The 24,080-nt window shown below is 33.8% G+C and overlaps 1 protein-coding gene across 5 annotated transcripts in view; it reads left to right on the forward strand.

The window, feature by feature from the left end:
* The window catches only part of Smad2 (SMAD family member 2), a 92,649-nt gene that overhangs the window by 51,336 nt on the left and 17,233 nt on the right, over nucleotides 1-24,080 (forward strand). For 3 of the 5 annotated variants that reach the window (XM_015482397.2, XM_048806262.1, XM_048806260.1), the window contains exons 3-6: nucleotides 6,251-6,340; nucleotides 7,377-7,570; nucleotides 8,334-8,468; nucleotides 11,394-11,468. In XM_015482397.2, the coding sequence (XP_015337883.1) occupies nucleotides 6,251-6,340; nucleotides 7,377-7,570; nucleotides 8,334-8,468; nucleotides 11,394-11,468 (494 nt within the window). The remainder of the gene's footprint in view (nucleotides 1-6,250; nucleotides 6,341-7,376; nucleotides 7,571-8,333; nucleotides 8,469-11,393; nucleotides 11,469-24,080) is intronic. The other 2 variants (XM_048806264.1, XM_048806261.1) reach the window with 1 other exon arrangement.

The raw sequence follows: 24,080 nt of genomic DNA on the forward strand, positions 1-24,080 counted from the left end.
ATATATATATATATATTTATGTATATTTTAGGAATTAGCCATAACAGAATTTACAACTATTAACAAACTGGAAAGCTGAGAGATCCATTCCCCACCCAACAATGAATTTCAAATGTTATGATTTTAGTGTGACTAGGAATTAATACGATATTTTAGAAACCTTTCTGTATCAATTCATAGAGAACCTTCTTTATCATATGTTAAATTACCATGAAATTTATTTAATGTTGGTACTTTCTATTCTATTTTTTTTTTTCCCGTTCTTTGAGTTCTTTTGTGCTCATCTCCCTGTGGTGGTAAAATCTTCATATGATAAAGTACACAGATCAGGTGTTCAATTGAATTAGATTTGATATTGCATATGCCAGTATATAATAGAACTTTTCAGTTATCTAGAAAATTCTTTCATATTCTTCTCAGTGGTTCTGATTGCAACCAATGTTTCTTTTCTTATCTTCATTTTCAATGTTTTACCCCTTGTAGAGTTTCATGTCAAAGAATCACTCATTATTTAGTCTGTTTTCAGATTCTTTTGATCAACAGAATGTTTCTGAGATTCATCAGTGTATCAATAGTTCCCTTTTTTTTTTTTTTTTTGGTATCAGGGATTGAACTCAGGGGTACTCGACCACTGAGCCATTTCCCCAGCCATTTTGTATTTTATTTAGAGAAAGGTCTCCCTGAGTTGCTTAGCACCTCACTGTTGCTGAGGCTGGCTTTGAACTTGTGATCCTCCTGATCCAGCCTTCATCTACTTTGAAACTTTGTTTTTAGATACATGAAAGATAATTAATGTCATCTGATGAATTGACTCTTTTATGAAATGTATTTTTATCTCTTGTAATATCTTGAATTGTTATTTCTGATAGTAGAAGATCATCTGCTTTATTAAACTTAATGCTTTTATGGATGATTTCTTATATATTTGGTTTCTGTCTTTATTTAAATTGCATATTTTGTGGACATTTTGCATCTTGTGTTCATTCTGACATTTCTTTTATTGGAGCATGTGGTGTATTTAATGTTACTATTGCTGTGATTGGATTTAATTCTATCATTTTATTGTTTGTTTTCTATTACCATCTGTTTGTTGTTTTCCCTTTTTTTCCTTCCTTTTTGTGAGTTATTTTTTAATATTTCATTTTTTATTTCTAATGTGGCTTTTAATTAATGTCTCTGGCTTTTAAATATTGGGGGTTTTTTGATCACAGTATGAGTCCTTAGTTTTGTAACAATATAGTTACATTTAACACCATCTGTTGATTGCGCTTAAGCAACAGGAGGTATTAAAAGTAACTATACTGTTAGAAAACATACTTTTTGATTTATTATTTTGCTATAAGCTGTCATCACCCATTTATAGAAATAAAGAGAAAAGGACATCACCTTTTATATTTACCCGTATTCTTTTTTTAATATATATATTTTTTAGATGTTGATAGACTTTTATTTATTTATATACGGTGCTGAGAATCGAACCCATTGCCCTACACATGCCAGACAAGTGTGCTACCTCTGAGCCATAGCCCCAGCCCCATACCCATATTCTTAATACTTTCCAATTCTTCTAATTTTTTTCCCCATGATTTTGAGTTTCCATCAGTTGTCATTTCTTTTCATGCTGAAGAATTTTCCTTTAGCATTTCTGTTGTGCACAGACTGATAGAAACAAGTTTTTCTCAGGTTTTGTTCATCTCAACACTTCTTGCTTTGACTTTTTTTAAAAATTTATTTATTTTAGTTGTTGGTGGACATTTATTTTATATAGTGTGCTGAGAATGGAACCCAGTACCTCACACATGCTAGGCAAGTGCTCTTCCACTGAGCCACAACTTCAGCCCCACTTTGACTTATTTTAAGGATACTCTTGTCAGTTATGAACTTTTAGGTTGATAGATTTTTTTTTTTTCTTTCAGTTTTTTGTGGGTGTTCCATTGTCTCCTAACTTCCATTGTTTCTGATGATAAATAGTTGATGTTTATGCCTCTACATGTAATGCATTGTTCTCTCCTGGCTCTTGCTAAAGATAAAGCAGACATGATTTAAAGAGAGTAAGATGGATTTTATTTGGTAACTACTACAGTGGGGGAAGAGTTGAGTCCAGTGCCGATTTACATAGAGTTGACTAGGCATTGTAGCGAAAAGGAGGGAGTGGGGAAGGGGCAGTGAGCTGTTGTTACTCAGGCACAGTTAGGGAAGTGAAAATTATAAAAGGCAATAAGAGGGCTATTTAATGAGAATATGATTAGACTTATCTGTTACAAAGATTATTCATTTTGCTAATCAGACATTTTTTTTTCTGATTAGGTAATTTCTAACTAACATTTATTGAATTTAAATTCATAGAGGAATTCCTGATCATCACATATCAGAAAAATGGCTTTCAGGTCCATGAGGAATAATTCTAGTGATTTGTTGGAAATAAAATCTCTCTCAAAGAGATGAGAAGGATTTACAGTATAAATATTCTTAAGGAGGGGAAACTGTTTGCCTGTCATCAAGTGTTAGGTGGAATAAGTGATACGTTTTCTTGACAGCCTTGATCCTTTACTGTCAGGAACTCTAAGAGGGATTGGATTGCTCCAAGGACGTCTTAGGCTGCTAGAAACCATGATAAAAATTGGTCAAATCTCTTAGTTGGAGGGTTTGAATAGAGTTATTTTTGCCAAGAATTTTTGCATTTCTCACTGCTTCAACAGTTTTGTATTTAGGAGTTTGATAAATGATGTACCTGACTATATAATTCTTCTTTTTAAACTCCTTGGTGTTCATTGAGCTTCTTGGGTGTATAAATTTAGTGTTTTTACTAACAGTGAAAATTTTTTTCTGGCTATTTTTTTCGTATATTTTTTTCTGACTTATTCTTTTTCTGAAGCTGTATTACTGAAATTCCGTTTTGCTTATCAGTCTTATTTTAGTTCTTTTTAGGTAATTTCTAATAATCTAACTTAAGATTTATTTATTTGTCTCCTAATCATCAGGTTGATTTTTTAATTTCCCATTTTATAATACCCAGTTTTAATATTTCTATTTGATTTATTTTTCTATTTTTATTATGCAAAGATTCACAATCTGATTTACATAGAGGTGACTAGGCATTAAAGGGAGAACAAGGGAGTTAGGGAGTCCCTGCACATATTTATTATAATTTCTGAAAAATTCTTGTTCATCTTGGGATCTGCTTCTGTCAACTTTTAAATTTTGATTAGGGGTAACATTCTTCTATTTCTTCATGTTTAGTTATTCTTGGTTGTTGTTGTTAGTTTTTCATTGTTGTGATCAAAATACCCAATAAGAACCACAAGCAGAGAAAAGATTTATTTTAGCTCAAGATTTTAGTCTGTGGTCAGCCTGCTCCAGCATTGTGGGCCAGAAGTGAGGTGTAACATCAAGGCAGAAGGGCACAGTAGAGGCAGATAGGGAGAGAAGGATTGGGGTAAGGTGAGAAACTCTCCCAGGGCATGCCCCAGTGACCTCCTCCTTCCAAGTAGCCCCCCCCCCCCCAATAGTCCATTCAGCCATTAATGGATTAATTCATTGATGAGGTCAGAGTTCTCATGATCCAATTACTTTTCCACCTCTGAACTCATGAGACTGGGGGATATTCTAGATCCAAACTCTGACAATCAATACTGGATATTTGAGTGAAACATTGTTGACTCTGAATTCTGTTCTCTCTTGTTCTCACAAGTTGTTTGAAATGATCTCAAAATCCAAATGGTTTTCCTCTGATGTAGGCCACAGCTAAAATTTCCGTTCTTTCAGCCTTCCAAGTGCTGGCTTCAGCACAGCCCCATAAACTGTCTGTATGTATAGTGTAGGGCAATTCACAGTTTGATGTTTTTCTCCCTGTGCGTTCTTAACAGAACAACTCCAGGTTTTTCTGATGTTCTAGCTGCCCTGTCTTAACTCCAGCTGGAAAGTTCCCTTGGGTACAAAGCCACAGGAGCACAGTTCTCATTTATCGCAGTTTTTGTATTCCATAAGTTGATGTCTTATCTCTCCAGATTTTGTCTGTTTCTTGTCTTTCTCCAAAAAAGAGAAATAGTTTTCAAATAGTTGATTATTTGGTTTGGAGTTTATTATTGTTATCTGAAGAAAAGTTAGCCTAATTGAGGCTACTCTACCATTATTGGAAGGAAAACCTCTATTGTTTTATTTGTATATACTTTTGCTGATTGATACTTCTTTCATTATTGAGAATTTTTAGAATCTGGGAGGGCCATTCTCTCTTTTTTCTGAGAGTGTTCCTGGTTAGTTTTGTTTATTTTGGTGTGTTATATTTGGAATGATATTGTCTGGATCTTGAATTGTTATTTTCATTGAGTTTGCATCAAATATATAAATTTGTTAGACTTGATAACCCTATACTACTATCTTATCTAGGGATGTGTGTATTTTTGTCTTTTCTCAGTGTACTTTTGTGTTTAAAATGTTCCTTTACATAATTTTGACAGTTTCATAATTTATTTTATATGCTTTATAAATGTTTTGTTATAAGTTGGATTCTTTTTGAAAATACTTTACCTGATACAAATAAACAGATTTTTACCAACTAGCTAAATGCAAATTTAATATTCTTAGAAATGTCTTCCAGTTTTATGAAGGAAGTAATGTAATACATGTTAAAACATTTAAATATACCCTCTGATGGCAGACTGAACGTGGCTGAGTTAGACCTGGGGTCTGAGTCTGTCAGCTTTTAGATTGAGTGCATGTTCTTAACGACTATTATTTTTTGATTTTTTTCAAGGCTTAAATAAAGCACAACTTAAGTTCTTCGTGCTCTCTTTTAAGATTCTTGTTCTCATGTCAATTCCGGAGTAACTTGAGTGAAATATTCTTTTTAGCTCCATAATAACAGAATAGCCTCTGATCTACACTGTTAATCATTTTCCTTGAATTATTTTCAGCTGTATACTACTATTCCTTCCTTAAACTCAGTCAAATTATTAGAATTTAGGTGATTTGGTTGTGACTTAAACTGCACCGGGCTGTATATTTTTAGTATATATTTGATAAATAGCTTTTAAATAAAGAAACCATTTATGTCATGGTTTTAAAATTAGTATATCTTTAGGTGGAAAGGAAATGTCTTTTTTAAGTCTGGTAAATTTTGTATCCTTAAAAAAAAAAGAGAGAGAGAATCAAAAATGTCTCAAGGCAGTGCAGAAAAGTTTCTGAACATCCCTTAATAAACTGTTGAGTAGTATAGGGGCTACATTATAGGAAGGGAGGGCATGACTGCTCGTGTGTGTTGGCACAGAATATCAGCACATCTCACTGTTGATGTACTTTGAAATGTTGATCCAGTTAGCTTACTAGCAGTGTATAAATTTGGGATTTAATCAGTTGTTTGATTTACTTTTAAGTGCTCTGAAATATACCTTCTGCTTCCTTGAAATTTTGAAGACTTTGTAGTATTTGAGAAATGGAACTAAATTTTAGAAATTTACCTTGTGATTAATTTAAAAAGTACAAATTAGAACCTGAGAGACACAGCAGTCAAATGTTTCATGGCAAAACTTCCTTTTAAACTTCCCTTCTCCCACAGCTCAGTGGTGGCAGGGAAAATATTAAGAATTATCTCTGGGCTGCTTGTGTTATTTCTTTCTTTAGAAAGAAATGTCGAAAAAAATTTTAAAGTTGTATGCTGTGTTAGAATAACTTCAAAATCTACCTTATCCGTTTTAAATAGTGATAGAGCAGTAATAATGTTCAGTTATACTGTTTATAATTATTGCAATCAAATAACCTGAAAAATCTTAACTGTGGCTAGTATCTTTTAATTGGAGTTATTTTCTATTTTAAAAATACCAGTGTTTTGCCAATATCAGTAAATTAAAAAATAATTAACATCTATTTTTTGGTAAACTTTTTTCCAAAAGGTCTGATAAAATGAAGCACTGTTAGTAAGGCCAATGCATAGGTATTAGATCTTTTATTTTGAGTAAAGGAAATTGGAAAGGATGTGTTATAGGTGTGATGTCATTAAACTAGAGAGCATTGGTGTTCACATTTTAAAAACATAATCATAACTTATCTGGAGTCACATGTTCCATTTTATTGGCTTCCTTCATATAGAAAATATAGTAATGAACACTACTACATGTCTGTGAAAAAGTGAAGCAATGTATATTTTCTGGGTGAAGGAAGTATTCTGTACATTCTCCATGTTTTACATCATGGTATTTTGAATAACCATGCTTCCATGTTCACATCAATTTTTTGTTTTTCAATTTATGCACAGCACTTGCTCTGAAATTTGGGGACTGAGTACACCAAATACGATAGATCAGTGGGATACAACAGGCCTTTACAGCTTCTCTGAACAAACCAGGTGAATATTCTGCCCTCTATGGAATCTTAGACATCTTGTGGGAGGGGGGGTGTTTTGGAAGACCTGTTTGGGTTGCTTAGTATAATTTTGCTTAGGATGTTTCCTTCATGTAAAATAAGGCATAGCATTTAAAATATTATCTGCTTGCCAGTATTAAAAAGATATTAAATGTTTCAGCTAATGTTTTGATCGATGCAATTCTGGTTTTGAATCTTCTTTAAATTATTGTATCCCCTAAAGAATAAGAATTTTGATAGCCATATACTCATTTTAGTTCAAGATTAAATTGATCTGTTGTTGGCCTAATTTTTAAGCATATACATGATCAGTTTTTGCTAAATTTCTTGTTACCATCTAAATCTCATCTTTATACTAATACATAGTTATTTAATGAACCCCTTACATCACAATTAACAGTAGGCTAACTTGTTTTTATGTTATCTTTTTAAAATCGCCTCATTCTCTTTTTTTAAGTATATTGATATTTTCCATTTCATCTCATATTCATCACCATCTGCATTTATGTGTGAGCTATATAAATATGCCTCAGTTATTAAAGCAGTCACAACTGAATAATGAGTTATATTAGTCTGAGTAAGTTGCTGTCACATCATTGTTGGTATTATCATTCTTTTTTGTGACTATTCAGTTACATACAGAATTAATGCCCTTGAAGCATCATTAAATAGAGTTTGACTTATTAAAGGTAGATGTTGATGAAAAGATTTTCAAGTATAACTACATGATATTCTTTTAAAAGATCAGTATCCCCCAAATTGTTAGCCTTTCTTTGGCATTTGAGTCATTGGCGTGGCATATTGTTAGGAAACATCTGCTAGTGCTGCTGCTTACTTTGTCAGATCCATCACAGAGTACACTTTTCTTCCTGGTTCTCACTAAAACTAACTAAGTGGCTGTCGTTCCTTTCTTTATGCTCTTAGTGTATTAATTAGCGCATTTGCCTACACCTATGTTTTGTTTTTGTTAATTTGTTTTTTAAAGTTTCCTCCTTCTTTTCCCCCTTGCTTCCCAACAGATCTCTTGATGGTCGCCTTCAAGTTTCTCATCGAAAAGGGTTACCACATGTTATATATTGCCGGTTATGGCGCTGGCCTGATCTTCACAGTCATCATGAACTCAAGGCAGTTGAAAACTGCGAATATGCGTTTAATTTAAAAAAGGATGAAGTATGTGTAAATCCTTACCACTATCAGAGAGTCGAGACACCAGGTAGGAAAATTACAGGGTTTTCCTGGCTTTGAATTAAGTGCCTAAACTTAAGTTTATTTAGGTATTCTTGTGACCCAGGGACATTTTAGGGTAAAAAGTCTAATACTTTATCCTAAATTCAGCATGTTATATATCAGTAGTTAAATTTTTTTCCCCCAGTTTTTATAGAAAAACATGTTAGGTCTGCCAGTTTCTTGGACTGTTATACTCTTTGACATCAAAGTACCTATTCAGGAAATCCCAGATTTGCCGTTAGAACTGACTTACCTCTGCATTCTGTGCTTCAAGCATTTTACTCTACTTTTGGAAGTACTTTAATGGCAATATTTTTATAAAAGTTGTTGAATGAAGTTTGTAGTAAGACTTTTTATTTCATTGGCTATGTGCTTGAAACTTACTTAAAAAAAAAAGTTGTGTTTTTTTTTTTTTTTTAAAGGAAATTTCTTAAATCTGACTTTATATATCCAAGCAGATCTTTCCTCACCTTTTTCAGTGGAGGTTTGTGAACTTTTTCTGCTGATTTATATTTTGCCCCAAAGTATGAAATAAATGTAAACTTAGGTATTTAAATAGTGGCCTAAATGATAAGTTAAAGCCACACTTAGATTTATCAATTTCTTATTCACTAATACTAAGTAGGTAGATCCTAACTTTTAAAAATAAGACAGCCTCCTTATCCTTCCTTGTGAAACCTTTTAATAAAGCCATCCATCTCCATGCTTTTGCTTCTTGCCATTAACTTAGATTTCTTTAACTTTTGCAGTTTTGCCTCCGGTGTTAGTGCCACGACACACTGAAATTCTAACAGAATTACCGCCTCTGGATGATTATACCCACTCCATTCCAGAAAACACTAACTTCCCAGCGGGAATTGAGCCACAGAGTAATTATATTCCAGGTATTTTTACCTTCCGAATCTCTTTAAACTTAGAAAGATAAACATTTTGTCATAAGCATTCAGGTATTAATAAATTGTGGTTTCACTTTAAAAATTGTCTAGGGTTTGGGATATTAAAGTTTGATTTGACAGTGATTGTTTTGCAGAATGTATAAGCTTAGTTTTGTTTGGAGAAAAGTTTTACTTTATATTTAATTTTCTTTTGAGGGGACTTTAATCAAAGCAAAGATCTTAGTAAGTTTTTCTTAGTTGTTGAAGCTGAGAGAAATGCAGATTGTAAACAAAATAAGTGGTATAAGAAAAGAGTACTCCTGAACAAATATAACTAAAAAAATTTACCAAATAATCACTTTTTCTTAAATAATTTGATAATTTTTTATGTAAATGTAACTTCCAACCTTCTATTTGGGTTATTTTTCATGGACCTCAGTAGTGATGAAATGAAAAAATTTACATAGTTCTCAAATTCTATTCTAACTCTGGTTAAATTTCTTGTGTGATCTCTTAATATTTCACAGTACAGTACATGCCCTTTTAGTTTTTACTGTTTTTTTTTATTTGTTTTTAAGGAGAAAACTACTACCTTATTTCTTTTCTCGTGTTTCCCTTTGTTTTTTCCCTAGCAGAAACTGAAGATATTAGAATAAGAATTAAACTGCATACTGGAATTTTAGTCTCTTCAGTTTTTCCTTCTTTTAAAAATATTCCTCTATTCCATCCTTTATTTTCATTTTATACAACTGAAAATATATAATAAACTTAACCCAAATATAGTAAAAATGTTTCTTTAACATATTTTATCATAGGAACAGTCCTTATTCGTTGAAGACTTCTAAAAATAAAAAAAAACCCCAAAACTTTTGTTAAAAAATTTTTTAAAAAGGTAGTTTTACACATGGGACGTAGTTTGTTTTAATGTACATTTCTTTACATTCCAAAAGAGGATTTAACACTGCTTTTTTTATTGCTGGCAAGTCTGCTTTCTGAGAAATTGGGAGGTAAGAGCAAAGGGTGGGGCACAGTACGATAGAGTAGGGTAGGAAGGGAATAGCAGAACTATAAAGCAGGACTTCTCCTAGGTAGAAAAATTCAGTCTTTCATAAATTTGGCATGTGCAAGTGATAGGAGGAAGGGAGGCATTTTAAGTCTTTGATTTGGCAATTAAGTTGAAAGCATACAGTTTTATAAGATACGTACCGAGTAATTATTTCCAAGGATGTTAATCAAAACATAAAGTGGCCTTCACATGTGAAGATGTTTGACCTTATCTATTTTTTATTTTTGTTCTTCTTTATTACTTTAATTCTTCCTGTGTTAATAGAAAATCAGAAGTGATTTATACCTATTCACTTTTCCAGACAGTGATACTTTGTCTGGCTCGAAGTGATAGCAAAGCTAAAGAATTACTGTTTATCTCATTTTTAAAGAAATTTTGACATTTTCTCTTAAATGCTTCTAGCTTTAATATCAGTTATTAGATAAATAATAAAGGAAAAAGGTAAAGAAATACAGGAAGATGAAGTATCTTTTTTAATTTCTTTTTAACCATACGGTTTATTTTTATTTTTTTGTCATATATGACAGCAGAATATATTTTGACATATAATATATACATGGAATGTACATTCATCAATCATATTGTCTGTTCTATTCTGCTGCCCTTCCTATCCCTTCTACTCCTCCCCTCCTCTCCCATCCTTTCTCTCTATCCAATCTAATGTGACACACTTTTTTTTTCTTTTTCTTATCACAACATCATATATGTATTCTGTATAACAGTGAGGTTCTCCTTCCATCTTCTGTGCAACTCCGCTTCTCCCTCTTTTTCCCTCCCACCTCTCTTCCCTATTTAGTAGTAGTCTTCTTCTCATGCTCTTCCTCCCTATCCCATTTTGAGTCACCCCCCTAAGATGAAGTATCTTAAGGTTCAGTTTTACTTCCTACTTAGATCTTTGAGACACTGGTGGTTAAACTGGCAAAGATTTGATTAGTTTTAACCTTTAAATAGTGCATAATCTTAATGCAGTATTCTTATTTTCATGTTCTTTATTGAGTATATGAAGATATTTTATTCTTAAAATTTCAATATTAAAGATTTTGGGATGCTTATTCTTAAATGAAAAATTTACTATCTCTGTTAAACTTATATGGTTGCTTTTTGAGCCACATTATTAAGGGTTAGTGAAGTGAAGACCCTTAACCATATCTTACTTCTCCTCCTTTGGATAATCACAAAATCCTTTTTAGGTATGTGTTTGCATTTTCTCCATTTGATTCACTGTTCATCAACACAAAGGTTAAACTTTTGAAAATCTTATGAATTTGTTTTTCCTATTTAACATTATAAAGTAAAAGTCGTGTAAATGTTTTTATTTTCTTTGAAGCTTATTCAGCTATTCAGATACTGAATAAATGTTATGTTATGCTGAATAAATGTTATCCTGAACATAAACATATTGTTCAGAAAACATGTTGGATATGACACAGTAGAATCCTAATATTTATTTTCAGGAAGCATTTTGCCTCTGTTTTATGCAGTGACCTATAAGTATCCATCAATGATGTGTATTAGTGTAAAAACAAAAAATTGCAGGTACTAATGTCTTTGATCCCTACTGAGTTAGAATCGAGGCATCTGCTTCTTGCCCCAGATTATGTACATATGAAAGCGAGGCCAGACAATAATGTCAAAGCAAATATGCCAAGAGAGCTAGATTGTATTAAAACTAGGTTTTAAGGATTCATCTGCAAGATTTGGATCAAAACCTGAATCATAAGTCCTTAGTATCCAATGTTGGTTTTTGTAATAATGTTATATACATTTATTATTTGTTCTTTGGAGTGATTCTTTGGTTAAATTTGGTAGATGGTAGAAAGTGGTGAAATTAAATTGCAACTATACTTGATTTGTTCTAAATTTTGTAGAAACACCACCTCCTGGATATATCAGTGAAGATGGAGAAACAAGTGATCAACAATTGAACCAAAGTATGGACACAGGTAAAAAATGTCTTTCAAAATTGCAAAATTATCAGATACGCAGTTAGTGCTCTGAATCCACAGGTTTCACATCCCTGAATTAAGCCAACCACGGATTAAAAATATGGATGGGCAAGGGGTCAGTTATATCTGTACTGAATATATACAGACTTGACTTTACTTTGCCATTATTCCCTAAACAGTACAGTGTAAAAACTACCTATATAGCATTTACCATGTCATTGTGTATAAGGGACTTTAAAATTGCACTTTTTTTGGTGTCTACAGGGGTTCCTAAAACCTGTTTCCTAAAGATACGGAGGGATAACTATACATTTCTTGCATTGTCTGAAACTCAAAAGACGACAGACACATCCCTCTCAAATTTAGAGAAGTTAAGAAATATGTCAAAAAACGGGAATCTTCTATATTGATTTAACTGTATCTGAAACATCAAAGATGTCCATGTTCTTACTAAAAATTTAACAAACTATTTGCACAAATTCTCTTGGTAGGATGAAAATTTGAGAATATTCTTTTTAAGAATTCTATGCTTCTGTTTTGATTAGTATAAAATTTTCAGAGGGATTTGGGGTGTAAGGGATAAGGATCAGCTTTTCAGGGCTCTTTTTTAACTTAATAGTTCTGAAGTACAGTCCATTATTTACACAGAATACCTTCTAGCTGACCTAATTTGATAAATTTCTGGTATTTAGCTATCATGCCCAAACAAGGATAAACAAAAATTTTTAACATATAATAAATATTATACACATCAAAGTTTTAAACCAGTTGTTACATAATTACTTATATGATCTAGTACATTACCAGTGAAATTGATATCATTTTTATGACTGTTAGGATAGTAGAAAGAAATAATCTCATTATCACTGGAAATAACGCATTACACATCTTAATGTTATGATACTTGGCTTTCCAAATGTTGTAACATGTCTGGATGCCAGTGACTTCTATTTTTCAATCAGCAGTATTCTTTTTTGCCCCTGATAAGAACACTTAACAAGTGTTGGTGAGGATATAGAAAAACTAGAATCTTCATAAACTGCTAGAAATAAATAGTGGTTCAACCACTTGGGAATATTTTGCTATTCTAAAAGATAAAATCAGTTACTGTATAGCCCAGCAATTTCACTCCTAGGTCTATATCCAAGAAAATTTAAACAAACTTGTACATAAATATTCATATAAGCATTGTTTATAACATTCCAGAAGTATAAATAACCCACATATCCATCAGATGATGAATGGGTAAATAAATGAGGTGTGTCTCTCTACAATAGACTATTATTCAACTATAAGAATGCTAGTACAGCATGAAGTGCTACAACATGTATGTATGTACCCTGAAAGCATCGTGTTTATGAAAAAGGCCACAGGTACTCTGTTGGTGCATAAATATGTTTGACAGTACAACTGAAACACAGAAGGAACAATTAGATGAATATAATAACTGCCTGTGGTGAATGAGTCAAAATTTTAAAATGAACCAGGCATGGTGCATGCCTATCATCCCAGCTGCTTGAGAGGCTGAGGCAGGAGTATCCTAGGTTCAAAGCTAGCCTCACCAATGAGGCTCAGTTTTCAAATATTTAAAAAAGGGCTGGGGATGTGGCTTGGTGGTTAAGTACCCCAGGGTTCAATCTCTGGTACCCAAAAAAACAAATAAATAAATTAAAATGGAGAGTAACTCACTCATCTCAAGTGAATTCAACGTTGGAGCTAGCTCTGAACCTCACTTAATAGTTCTAATCTGTTTCATTGGGGCACTGTTATTGACTTAAGGAATGACACATTTAAAATTACTTCCTATAATAATGACGATGTGAATATCTCATTCATGAGATTCACAAAGATCATTTCACTTAAGTCTTTTGGCCACCATCAATTTCTGTCAGTGCCACAGCACTGTTCCAGCAGGATGTAGTGCATGCCTGTAGTCCCAGCTACTAGAGAGACTGAGCACAGGAGTTGAAGGCCAGCCTGGCAACATAATGAGATCCCACTGGGGAAAAAGAAAGAAAGAAAAAAAGAAATAGACAAGTCTCAATTTATTTATTTTATTTTTTAATAGTTTGACTGTTTTTATTTTTATTATTTTATTTCATCTTTAAACATTTAAAAATTATTGTTTCCATTAGCTCATCTCAACTCTTCAGAAAGGTGGTTTTCATTGTGACATATTCCCGCATATATAAAAATACAACTTGATCAGTTTTGCCCCCACTCTTCCCTCCTTCCTCCCCATGACTCCCTTCCTCTATAATACAGTCACCTTTCTACTTTTATGATGTCTTTTCTCCCTTTATCTTCCATATATGAGAGAAAACATAACAATCTTTTTCTTTTTTATTTATATATGACAGTGGAATGCATTATAATTCTTATTACACATATAGAGCACAATTTTTCATATCTCTGGTTGTATACCAAGTGTATTCACACCAATTCGTGTCTTCATACATGTACTTTGGATAATGATGACCATCACATTCCACCATCATTTCTAACCCTATGCCCCCTCCCTTCCTGAGTTCATCTACTCCTCCCATGCTCCCTCTCCCTATCCCACTATGAATTAGCCTTCTTATATCAGAGAAAACATTCAGCATTTGATTTTTTGGGATTGGCTAACTTCACTTAGCATTCTTCTCTAACTCCATCCATTTACCTGCAAATGACAAGTCTCAATTTAGATAAAATTTGACCCCACCTCAACTCTGGTTCATACCTTTCATAGAAGGACATAATTAAATTCATTTTCATACCCTTCTGGGATAGAATAAATTAATATTTTTAAAAGGGCAAACAGAAAACAAGAATAAGGAGCTGTAGGGCTGGGGATGTAGCTCAGTTGGTAGAGTGCTTGTCTCGCATGCACAAGGCCCTGAGTTCAATTCCCAGCACTAATAATAATAATAATCAGGAGCTATATGAATAACTTTTTTGCATGGTTCCCCCCACCCCCCCCAATCTTTAAAAAAATTTCTCTGGTCAAGCCTTTATTCCTCCATTAGTGTCTGTGGATTTTAAAGATTACATCAGATATCACAAGAAATCTCAAAGTTTGATTACATTTTGTTGTATTCTGAAATAAGTCTCTTTCCAAGTCAAAATGAATTTTTAAAACTTTATTTGTTCAGGGCTGGGGCTGTAACTCAGTGATAGAGTGCCCGCCTCACACATGTGAGGCACTGGGTTCGATCCTCAGCACCACCTTAAAAAAATAAATAAATAAGGATATTGTATCCTAAGGAATATTTGACCAGGTTTTTTTTTTTTTTTTTTTTAAAGAGAGAGAGAGAGAGAGAGAGAGATAGTGAGAGAGAATTTTTTTTTTATATTTATTTTTTAGTTTTCGGCGGGCACAACATCTTTGTTTGTATGTGGTGCTGAGGATCGAACCCGGGCCGCACGCATGCCAGGCGAGCGTGCTAGCGCTTGAGCCACATCCCCAGCCCCCACATTTGCTTTTAAAGTGCTTCTTTAAGCTTGATTTCAGTAGTCTGCAAGTCCTATGCATGGATGTGATTTCCTTTGCATCTCTCTGCTTTGGCTTCATGAAATTTCTTAGACAGGTGAGATGATGTTCTTCAATTTTAGACAATTCTCTCCCATTTTGCCTTTTAATTGTTCTGTACCTCATCCTTTTCTCACTCCTTTTGTAAGTAAATTTACATGTGTATTCAACCATTTGATATTGTCCCATAGTTTGAAAGCTTGATGGACCATGAAGCAGAAAAAGATCCTTAGAGATTCCAGAGTCAGATCCTAAGTCCTGCTGAGAGGGAAATTCTGATCCAGAGATAAAATCCTCTCTCTGCCCTACAGTCTGGTTGGCAGTCTGTGGGGTTTGGGGAGTTCTCCCCTTCCTTGGAGGTCTGTCCCTCAGGAGATCTTTCAGCTCTGATACCCTTTCCAGGCTGAGAGTGCAGAAAGGCTGTAGCAGGGCATCCAGTAAAGGCCTCAGTGTAACAGGAAGATGTTCCTACTTCTTCTTCTTCTTTTTTAAAATTTTATTTTAATTTGTCCACAGTTTTCAAGTTCTGTTTGCTTATATCCCAAGGTATAAAGACTGAAAAGGCTTCAGTGAGAGGTTGAAAACTTCAGAGAGTTAAGCCTGAATTTTTTTTGCCATGTTCTTTTTTTTTTAAAGAGAGAGAGATAATTTTTTTTTAAAAAATATTTGTTTAGTTTTCAGCGGACACAACCTCTTTGTTTGTATGTGGTGATCGAACCCGGGCCGCAAGCATGCCAGGCAAGCGCGCTACCGCTTGAGCCACATCCCCAGCCCCTTGTCATGTTCTTAATCCTCTGCCATCCTGAATATCTCTGCCTTGGTCAGGTGGTCTATCTCTCAACCCTCTTGTTCTGCCTAAGGTCTTCTGCAAAAAAGCATGGTGACAACCTATTGGGGAAGAGTTGAAAGTCAGTGTAGACAATCTTTGAAGCTGATGTTGTTTACAATTTTCAAATGTTATGCTTGTCCTTTCAAGATTATTCATACCTCTTGCCATTATCAATGGCAGTTTTCTCTTCGTCCCTATTCCATGCACCATGAAGATAATAGATTCTTTTAGGTGATTCCCAAAAGTTAGAGCATACCTTTGTGGATTTGATTTCATTTACATTTCTTTTCTCTCAGTTCCTTAATTACAAGTTTTTATGCTATCTTACTTGTTTTCACTATTAGTTGGGGAATGACACTTTTAGCAAATTTCTGTATCTTAAGGTCTAATTAAAGTCTAGCTTATTGTTGAAAAACTAAATATACCTTGTCTTTGTTTTCTCTTTTCTTTGTATCAGTTTATAAGATGGTGAAATTATTCTCACAATGAGTTGATTGTATATTTCTACTGTCCTAGTATTTCTTTTTATATTTTAAAACCATGTTGAAAAATGTACTACTGCCTGATATATGCTGAGATATGGAAAAATAGTTACATTATTCACTTAATCAGTTATGAATAAATCTTTCTGAATCACTTAAAAAAAAAAGGAATATTTGACCTAACTTATAGGGTTAATATTTGTAAAGCAGTTACAGTGTTACTAGTGCATGGTAAGCACTATGGAAGTGTATTTAAAGAAAATATTAAAGGAGGAATTAATCTTTAAGAAAAAGGATGCAAGTTGGTTGTTCAAAGATTTGAAGAAAAATAAGGAATTGAGATCCAGAGACACAAGCAGTTCATGTTCATGGTTAAGATCTTCTCTATGAAATTGGAAAATAAGACTATTAGTGAAGAATGAGGGGTCAAGTTTAAGAACTTGAGGATAATGGTCTTATTGGCTATGCCATTTTTCTGCCATGTTTTATAGATTTTAGTGGAGATTAGTATCTTTCATTAGATATGTTCCTTGCTACACTTGAGGGCTATTATGAATATATTGTTTTTTAATTATTAAAAATCTCCAGTTATTCCTAGGATAAAAAAAGATATTTGGGTTTTGTATATTGATTTCTTTTCCCAAATCCTTGCTAAATTCACCTTTTGGTTCTAGAATTCTGTAGATTCTTGAGGTTTTCTACATGTACATCCATGTCATAAGGACAGTTTTCCTTCTTTTTTTCCAATATTTAAGATCTAAGATCTAGTAATATGTTGAATAGAAGTGGTAAGAATGGACATTTTTCATTGTTGCTGAAATACCTTCTATAATTCTTTATTAAGTAGGATGTTAATTATGGATATTTTATAGTTTTTTTAAAATCTAATTGAAACGTTCCCTTCTGTTCTTAATGTTTTGTGTATGTTTTATTAATGGCTGTTAAGTTTTCTCCATTGCTTTTTCTGTAGCCATTAACAGGATTAAACAGAATTACTCCTATTCATTCTTTTACTTAATTACATTCATCGTGGTGGGGCCAAATCTCGAATACTCTAGGCAAGCACTCCACCACGTGAGCTCCAGCCCAATCCCCAACTCCTTAATTCTTTATTAGGTGAATTTTACAAAGTGAGTTTTCTAATGACAAGCCAACCTTGACTTTATTAGGTTATGATGAATTAACCCTTTAAAATGTTTATGGATTTTTAAATATTTATTATTATTATTATTTTTAGTGGTAATTGGACACAATACCTTTATTTTATTTATTTATTTTTATGTGGTGCTGAGGATCAAACCCAGGGCCTGGCACGTGCTGGGCAAGTGCTCTACCGCTGAGCCCCAGCCCTGTTTATGGATTTAATATTGCTAATTTTAAGGATTTGTTTCATCTGTTGTGAGAGATTGGTTTTTGGTTTTCTTGTATTGCTTCTATTAGTTTTAATATAAAATACATTGGAAAGGGTGTTCTCTTGTTTTATTAAAGAGAATATATAAGGTTGGTTATTTAAATCAAGGATTATTTGAATGTTCAGCTTGTTGTGTTTAGTACTTTGTCTTTTGTAATAAATTTGTTAATTTCATCTCAGCTGTAAAATTGATTATTTATAATAAAGTTTTTCTAATGTTCACTATTCCATTAATGTTTGTGAGATTTGTAGTAATGTCCTATTTTAAATTGCAATATTGGTAATTTGCTTTTCTCTTAAAGTCTCACAAGGGATTTATCAATTGATTGTTTCAAAGAACCAGTTTTTGTTAATATTTTCTGTTGCCTATTTCGTTATTTTTTTCTAGCTGCATTGCAGTTAATCTCCTTTCTTGCTTGTTGTGGCATTCATTGAGAGTGTCGATTCTTTCCTAAAAAAGCTTTTAAAGCTGTGTTTCCTTCTAAGCCTTATTTTAGCTTAATACTACAAATCTTCATGTTGTTTTTCATTATCATGTAATCATTTTTAATAGATCCTTTTTTAAATTTTTCTTTGACATTAGTTATTTAAAAGTTTGATTCATTGATTTCTGATTTAGTTTTGTTATGGTCCAATATATGCCATATAACATCAGCCTTTTGAAATTGGAAAGAATGTGTATTTTGCAGTTATAGTGTTCTCTGAATGTCTTTTAGATCAGGGTGGTTGATGGTGTTTTAAATCTTCTTTTTGGAGGTGGGGGGTGGTAGGTAGGAGGGATTGAACTCAGGGGCACTCAACCACCAAGCTACATCCCCAGCCCTATTTTGTATTTTATTTCAAGACAGGGTCTCACTGAGTTACTTAGAGCCCCTCTTTTGCTGAGGCTGCTTTGAACTCAGAATCCTCAGCCTCCCAAGCCGCTGGGATTACAGGTGTTTGCCACCATGCCTGGGTTAAATCCTCTTAATGCTTTCTGATTTAACTTCTTCTGTCAGTCGTGAAAAGGAGTGTACTTCAACTCTAATTTTGTATTTGTTGTTTCAAACCTTAGTCCTGTCAGGTTTTGCTTCCTGTATTTCTATTTTGCTTCATGTATTTTTAATATCTGTAATTGGGTGGTACACATTTAGAGTTACTATATCTTCCTGATTAATTGAAACAAATTATAAAATCTGCCTCATTAGCATCACTATATCTTTTTTCTTAGGGGTTGCATGGTATATTTTTTATCCTTTTACTTTCAGTCTACCTACATCTTTATATTTATGATGGTTTATTGTGGTTATCATTTTGTCCCTTAGTCAACCTAAGAATCTATGTCTTTAAATTGGGAAAATTAAGCCATTTATATTTAAAGTGATTATGGTTATGATGGGAATTTATGACACTATTTTACTTTTTTTTTTAACTTTGTCTTATATAGTTTTTGTTGCTCTGTTCCTGTTTTCTCATTTTATAGACTAATACAATATATTTATTCCATTCTATTAATTCTCTTTCAGCTTTTTAGCAACAGCACCTCAGCATTCTTTTTTCTTTGGTACTGGGGATTTAACCCAGGGGCACTTTACCATTGAGCCACATCCCTAGCTCTTTTTATTTTTTTGAGATAGGGTCTCCTCAAGTTGTTTAGGGCTTTGCTCAGTTGCTGAGGCTAGTTTTGAACTTGCAGTCCTCCTCCCTTGGCCTCCTAAATTTCTGGGATTACAGGCGTGCACCACTATACCTGGCCGGCACTTAGTATTATTTTCTCTATAGGTATTCTAGTGATTACATTGTGTTTACCGCCTTTTACCTAGAAGGTTACTTTACTTGTAAGGTTTTACAGCTTCGTGTAAAATATAAGAACTTTATAACACTAAATCTATTTATCACTCCCATTGTTTGTGCTGTGTCATATATTTTACCTAATAAATATATTTAAACCACAAAATACAATGTTACTGTTGCCTTAGAACATTTTTAAATGAAAATAAGTAATACTTTATATTTACCTTTTTTGCTTTTTATTCCTGCTCTTCATTCTTCCCTTTCTTCATTGATTTGGTTTGGCTTCTTTATCTAGTGGTCATATGACAAACAAATGATCATATACACCTGGGTCCAATATTTGACCTGCTTTTAAGCCAATTAAGTCTTCATTTCATATACTCTTCCAGTTTTGCAGTTTCCACTTTGGTCTTTATTTGATAATTCCAGTGTCTGGTTAATATATAGGTCTGCTCATTTATCTGGTGCATCTTTTGACTATGGATCAGATTTTCCTACTTTGTATGTTTGATGATTTTTAATTGGATAATTGGTGTTGTATATAAAATAATTCTGGAGTATTATAGGTACATGTTTTCACTTCCATCCCTTTCTCTTTCTCGTTGCTAAGTTGAGAAGCTGATCCCTCCCCTCTAATTAGAGGTTGAGTTGGATGGGTGATGATTTGGTGCTTCAGTTATTAGCAGATTATCTCAGGTTTCAGAGAAGGTCAGTGCCCTTCCTTGGCAGGGCTTTTGGATAAGAGAATGGCAAGACTACAGGATTATCTTTTTGCTTTCTGGCCTTGCCCAGAATTTCTCTTTGCTGCATGTACTCAGCTAATGACACATTAGAACAGGCTGATGAATTGAACTGGCTTTGTTCTTTGGCCTTCTTAATTCCAATTACCCATGAGGGCCATTAAAGTTTTAGTTGGTTTCCCTTTTAGCAGGCCCCATTTTGCATCTGCCTATGTCCTGACTTGATATATTGCCACTTTGGAAGACAGCATGGCAATTTCTTACAAAACTAACCATATTCTTAACATATAATCTTGCAGTTTTGCTTCTTGGTATTTGCCCATGTGAATTGAACACATAGGCCACACAAAAATCTGAACATGGATCTTTATGGCAACTTTATTCATAATTTGCAACCAAGGTGTTCTTAATAAATGAATGGGTAAACCATCTGTGGCACATCCAGATAAGTGGTATTATTCAGTGAAAAAGAAAGGAGCTATCAAGTCATGAAAAGACATGGAGGAACATTAAATGCATAGTTACGTGAGAATGGTCAGTCTCAAAGGCTACATAGTATATGATTCCAACTATATGATGTTCTGGGAAAGGCAAAACTTTGGAGGCAGTTAAAAGGTCAGGAGTTACAGAGAAGGAAGTATTAAATATATGAAATATAAGATATTTTTAGTAAAGTGAAGCTATTTCATGTGATACTACATACAGATGGTAGATACATATCAAAACCCATGGACAGAGTAACACAAAGATTGAACCCTAATGAAAACTGGGAACCTTGATAGTAATGATGTATCAGTGTAGGATCACTGATTGTAATAAATGTACCACTGTGTGAGAATATTGGTAGAAAGATTGTGGGAATGGTGGTTGTAGGGGTATATGGGATCTTTTTGTATTTTCACTCAGTTTTGCTGTGAACCTCAAATTACTGTAAAAAATAAAGTATTGACAGGTGTGGTGGCGCATGCTTGTAATCCCAGCAACTCTGAAGGTTGAAGCAGAATTGTAAGTTTGAGACTAGACTCAATTTAGCAAGACCCTGTCTTAAAAAAAGGCTAGAAATGTAGCTCAGTGATAAAGCTCCCTGCTTTCGGTCCCTAGTTTAAAAAAAAAATGGGTATTTTTGTTTTGTGTTTATGTGTGTGTGTTTTCTTTTTGTTTTTGTTTTTAAGAGTAAGGAAAAAAAAAAAAACAATGTCACTTTGAAAGAAACACCAATTCAAGGCTGGGGAAATAGCTCAGTTGGTAGAGTGCTTGCCTCACATGCACAAGGCCCTGGGTTCAATCCCCAGCACAACAACAACAACAAAACCACCAAACCAGATCCAAAGACTGGGGGAAACATTTATAAAGGCAGTTCTATGAACTGATTCTGAATTTTAAAAATTTGCAAATCAAGAGGGAAAATATAGTAGTTAATAGAAAAATGGACAAAAAAGCATGTGTGATATTTACAACAAAAATCAGAAATTGATACATGCTGGGTTTGGTGGAACATTCCTGCAATTCCTGCAACTCAGGAGGCTAGCTAGCTAGCCTCAGCAACTTCGGGAGGCCATAAGCAACTTAGCAACACTCTATCTCAAAATAAAAAAAAAATAAAAGGACTGGGGGTGTAGCTCAATGGTAAAGCACCCCTAGGTTAAATCCCCAGTGTCTCCGCAAAATTTTTTGTTAAGAGTTCTTCCTTCAAACTTGTTAAATTGGTAGATGTCAATATGGAGTGACAGTTTAATGAAACACTAGCTCAGAAATTCTTGGGGAAACTAAACACCAAGAGATTACTTTAGCACTTAAGAAACTATCTAACATTCCCTCTTTGAAAATGTGCCCTACAAATACATATGAACTTGTATGCAAGCATACTACATACATGACCTTACATGCAAAGGCCTTAGTAGTGGTGGCGGTGGCAGGGAGTTGGGGGAGGGGGGCTTATGTCACTGAGGCAGCATCAGTACTAAGTTTGCTTGAAGGTGAAGATGACCATGAAAGATCCTGCACTGTGACTGGGGAGACAGAAGAAAAAATTTAGGGGGTAAGTCACATGAGGACTACCTCTTTGGGCACTTACTTATATTAATATCTTTAACATTTCTCTCTGAAGAATGTATCCTTCAAAATATATGTGAACTTGTATCCAAAGCGTACACAAGGATTTTGCTAGATGTTTTAGCTGCAAATCATAGGCACTGCTGATTCAAACTGGCTAAAATAGACTACATAGTACTTGCATACCTAGAAAGTCTGTTGGTAGGCCAGAATTAAGTAGCAACATGTATGTATGAATAATCCATAGGCTAATTATTGATTATTTGTCTTTTAAGTTTTTCTGATAGCTTCTGTTAGAAGCTATTTAAAATTTTATAATGAGCGATTCTTTTTATAAAATATGTGAAACTAACTTGTCACATCTGACTGAACTCTTTTATGATAGTGCGTCGTAGTTACATATATAATAGTGGGTTCATTTTGACAGTTCATACACACATGGAATATCATTTGCTTCATTTAAATCCCTAGTGCTTCCTCTTTCCTTCTTCTCTTCCCTCCTCCTGTTCACCTTCCTTTGCTGGTCTTCCTTCTGTTTATTATTTTTAATTGGTGCTTTATAGATACACATAAAGGTGGAATCACTGTAGTATATTCGTTTATGTGTATAGCATAATTTGGTGAATTTCATTGCACACTTCTTCCCTTTATTTCCCATCACTCCTTCCTTTATCTCAGTTCTTTTCTCTACTCCACTGATCTACCTTCTATTTTCATGGGACCCATACCCCCCTTGTGGGTTTTTTTTTTTTTTTTCTCCCATCTAAATTCTGCGTATGAGAGAAAACATTCAGTCTCTGACTTTCTGAGTCTGGCCTATTTTATTTAGTATGATGTTCTCCAGTTCCATCCATTTACCAGAAAATGCCATAATTTCATTCTTCTTCATGGCTGTGTTAAATTGCACTGTGTACATGTACCATATTTTCTTATCCATTCATCTGTTGGTGGGCTGGTTCCATAATTTGTCTGCTGTATTGCACTGCTATAAATATTGATGTGGTTGTATCACTATGGTATGCTGATTTTAGTTCTTTTGGGTAAATATTAAGGAGTGGGACAGATGGTGGCAGTTCTGGTCTTTTGAGGACTCTTCATACTGCTTTCCAAAGTGGTTGTATAAATTTGCAGTCTTACCAACAATGTATGAATGTACCTTTTCCTCACATCCTCACCAGCATTTATTATTAATTGTATTCTTGATGATGGTTATTCTAACTGGAATGAGATGAAATCTCAGTCTAGTTTTGATTTGTATTTCCCTGATTGTTAGGAATGTTGAACATTTTTTCATTTATTCGTTGGCCATTTGTATTTAGTCCTTTGAGAAATGCATGTTTAGTTCTTTTGCCTGTTTATTGATTGGATTATTTGCTGCTCTGGTGTTTTTTGAATTTTTGATATATTCTGGGTGTTAATTCCCTGTTAGAGGAGTCAGCTGTCAAAAATTTCTTTGTTTAGCTGTCAAAAATTTCTTCCCATTCTATGGGCTCTCTCTTCATACTCTTAATGTCTTTGCTGTGCAAAAGCTTTTTAATTTGATGTTGTCCCACTTATTGAGCCTTAGTTTTATTTCTTAAGCTTTAGAGGTCTTAAAGAGGTTCCCTAACTATTAGAAATGGAAGGAACTATTAGAGGAAACTGCAGTTACTGTTGAGCCTATGTTTTCTTCTAGCAGTTACAAATTTTTAGGTCTTTGATTTGAGTCTTTTGTGCTGGGTGAAAGTTGGGATCTAGTTTTATTCTTCTACGTATGTATATCCAGTTTTTCCAGCATTTTTTGCTGAAAGGTTGTCTTTTCTCCAGTG

Source organism: Marmota marmota, unplaced genomic scaffold (genome assembly GCF_001458135.2).
Source record: "Marmota marmota marmota unplaced genomic scaffold, marMar, whole genome shotgun sequence".
NCBI lineage: Eukaryota > Metazoa > Chordata > Mammalia > Rodentia > Sciuridae > Marmota > Marmota marmota.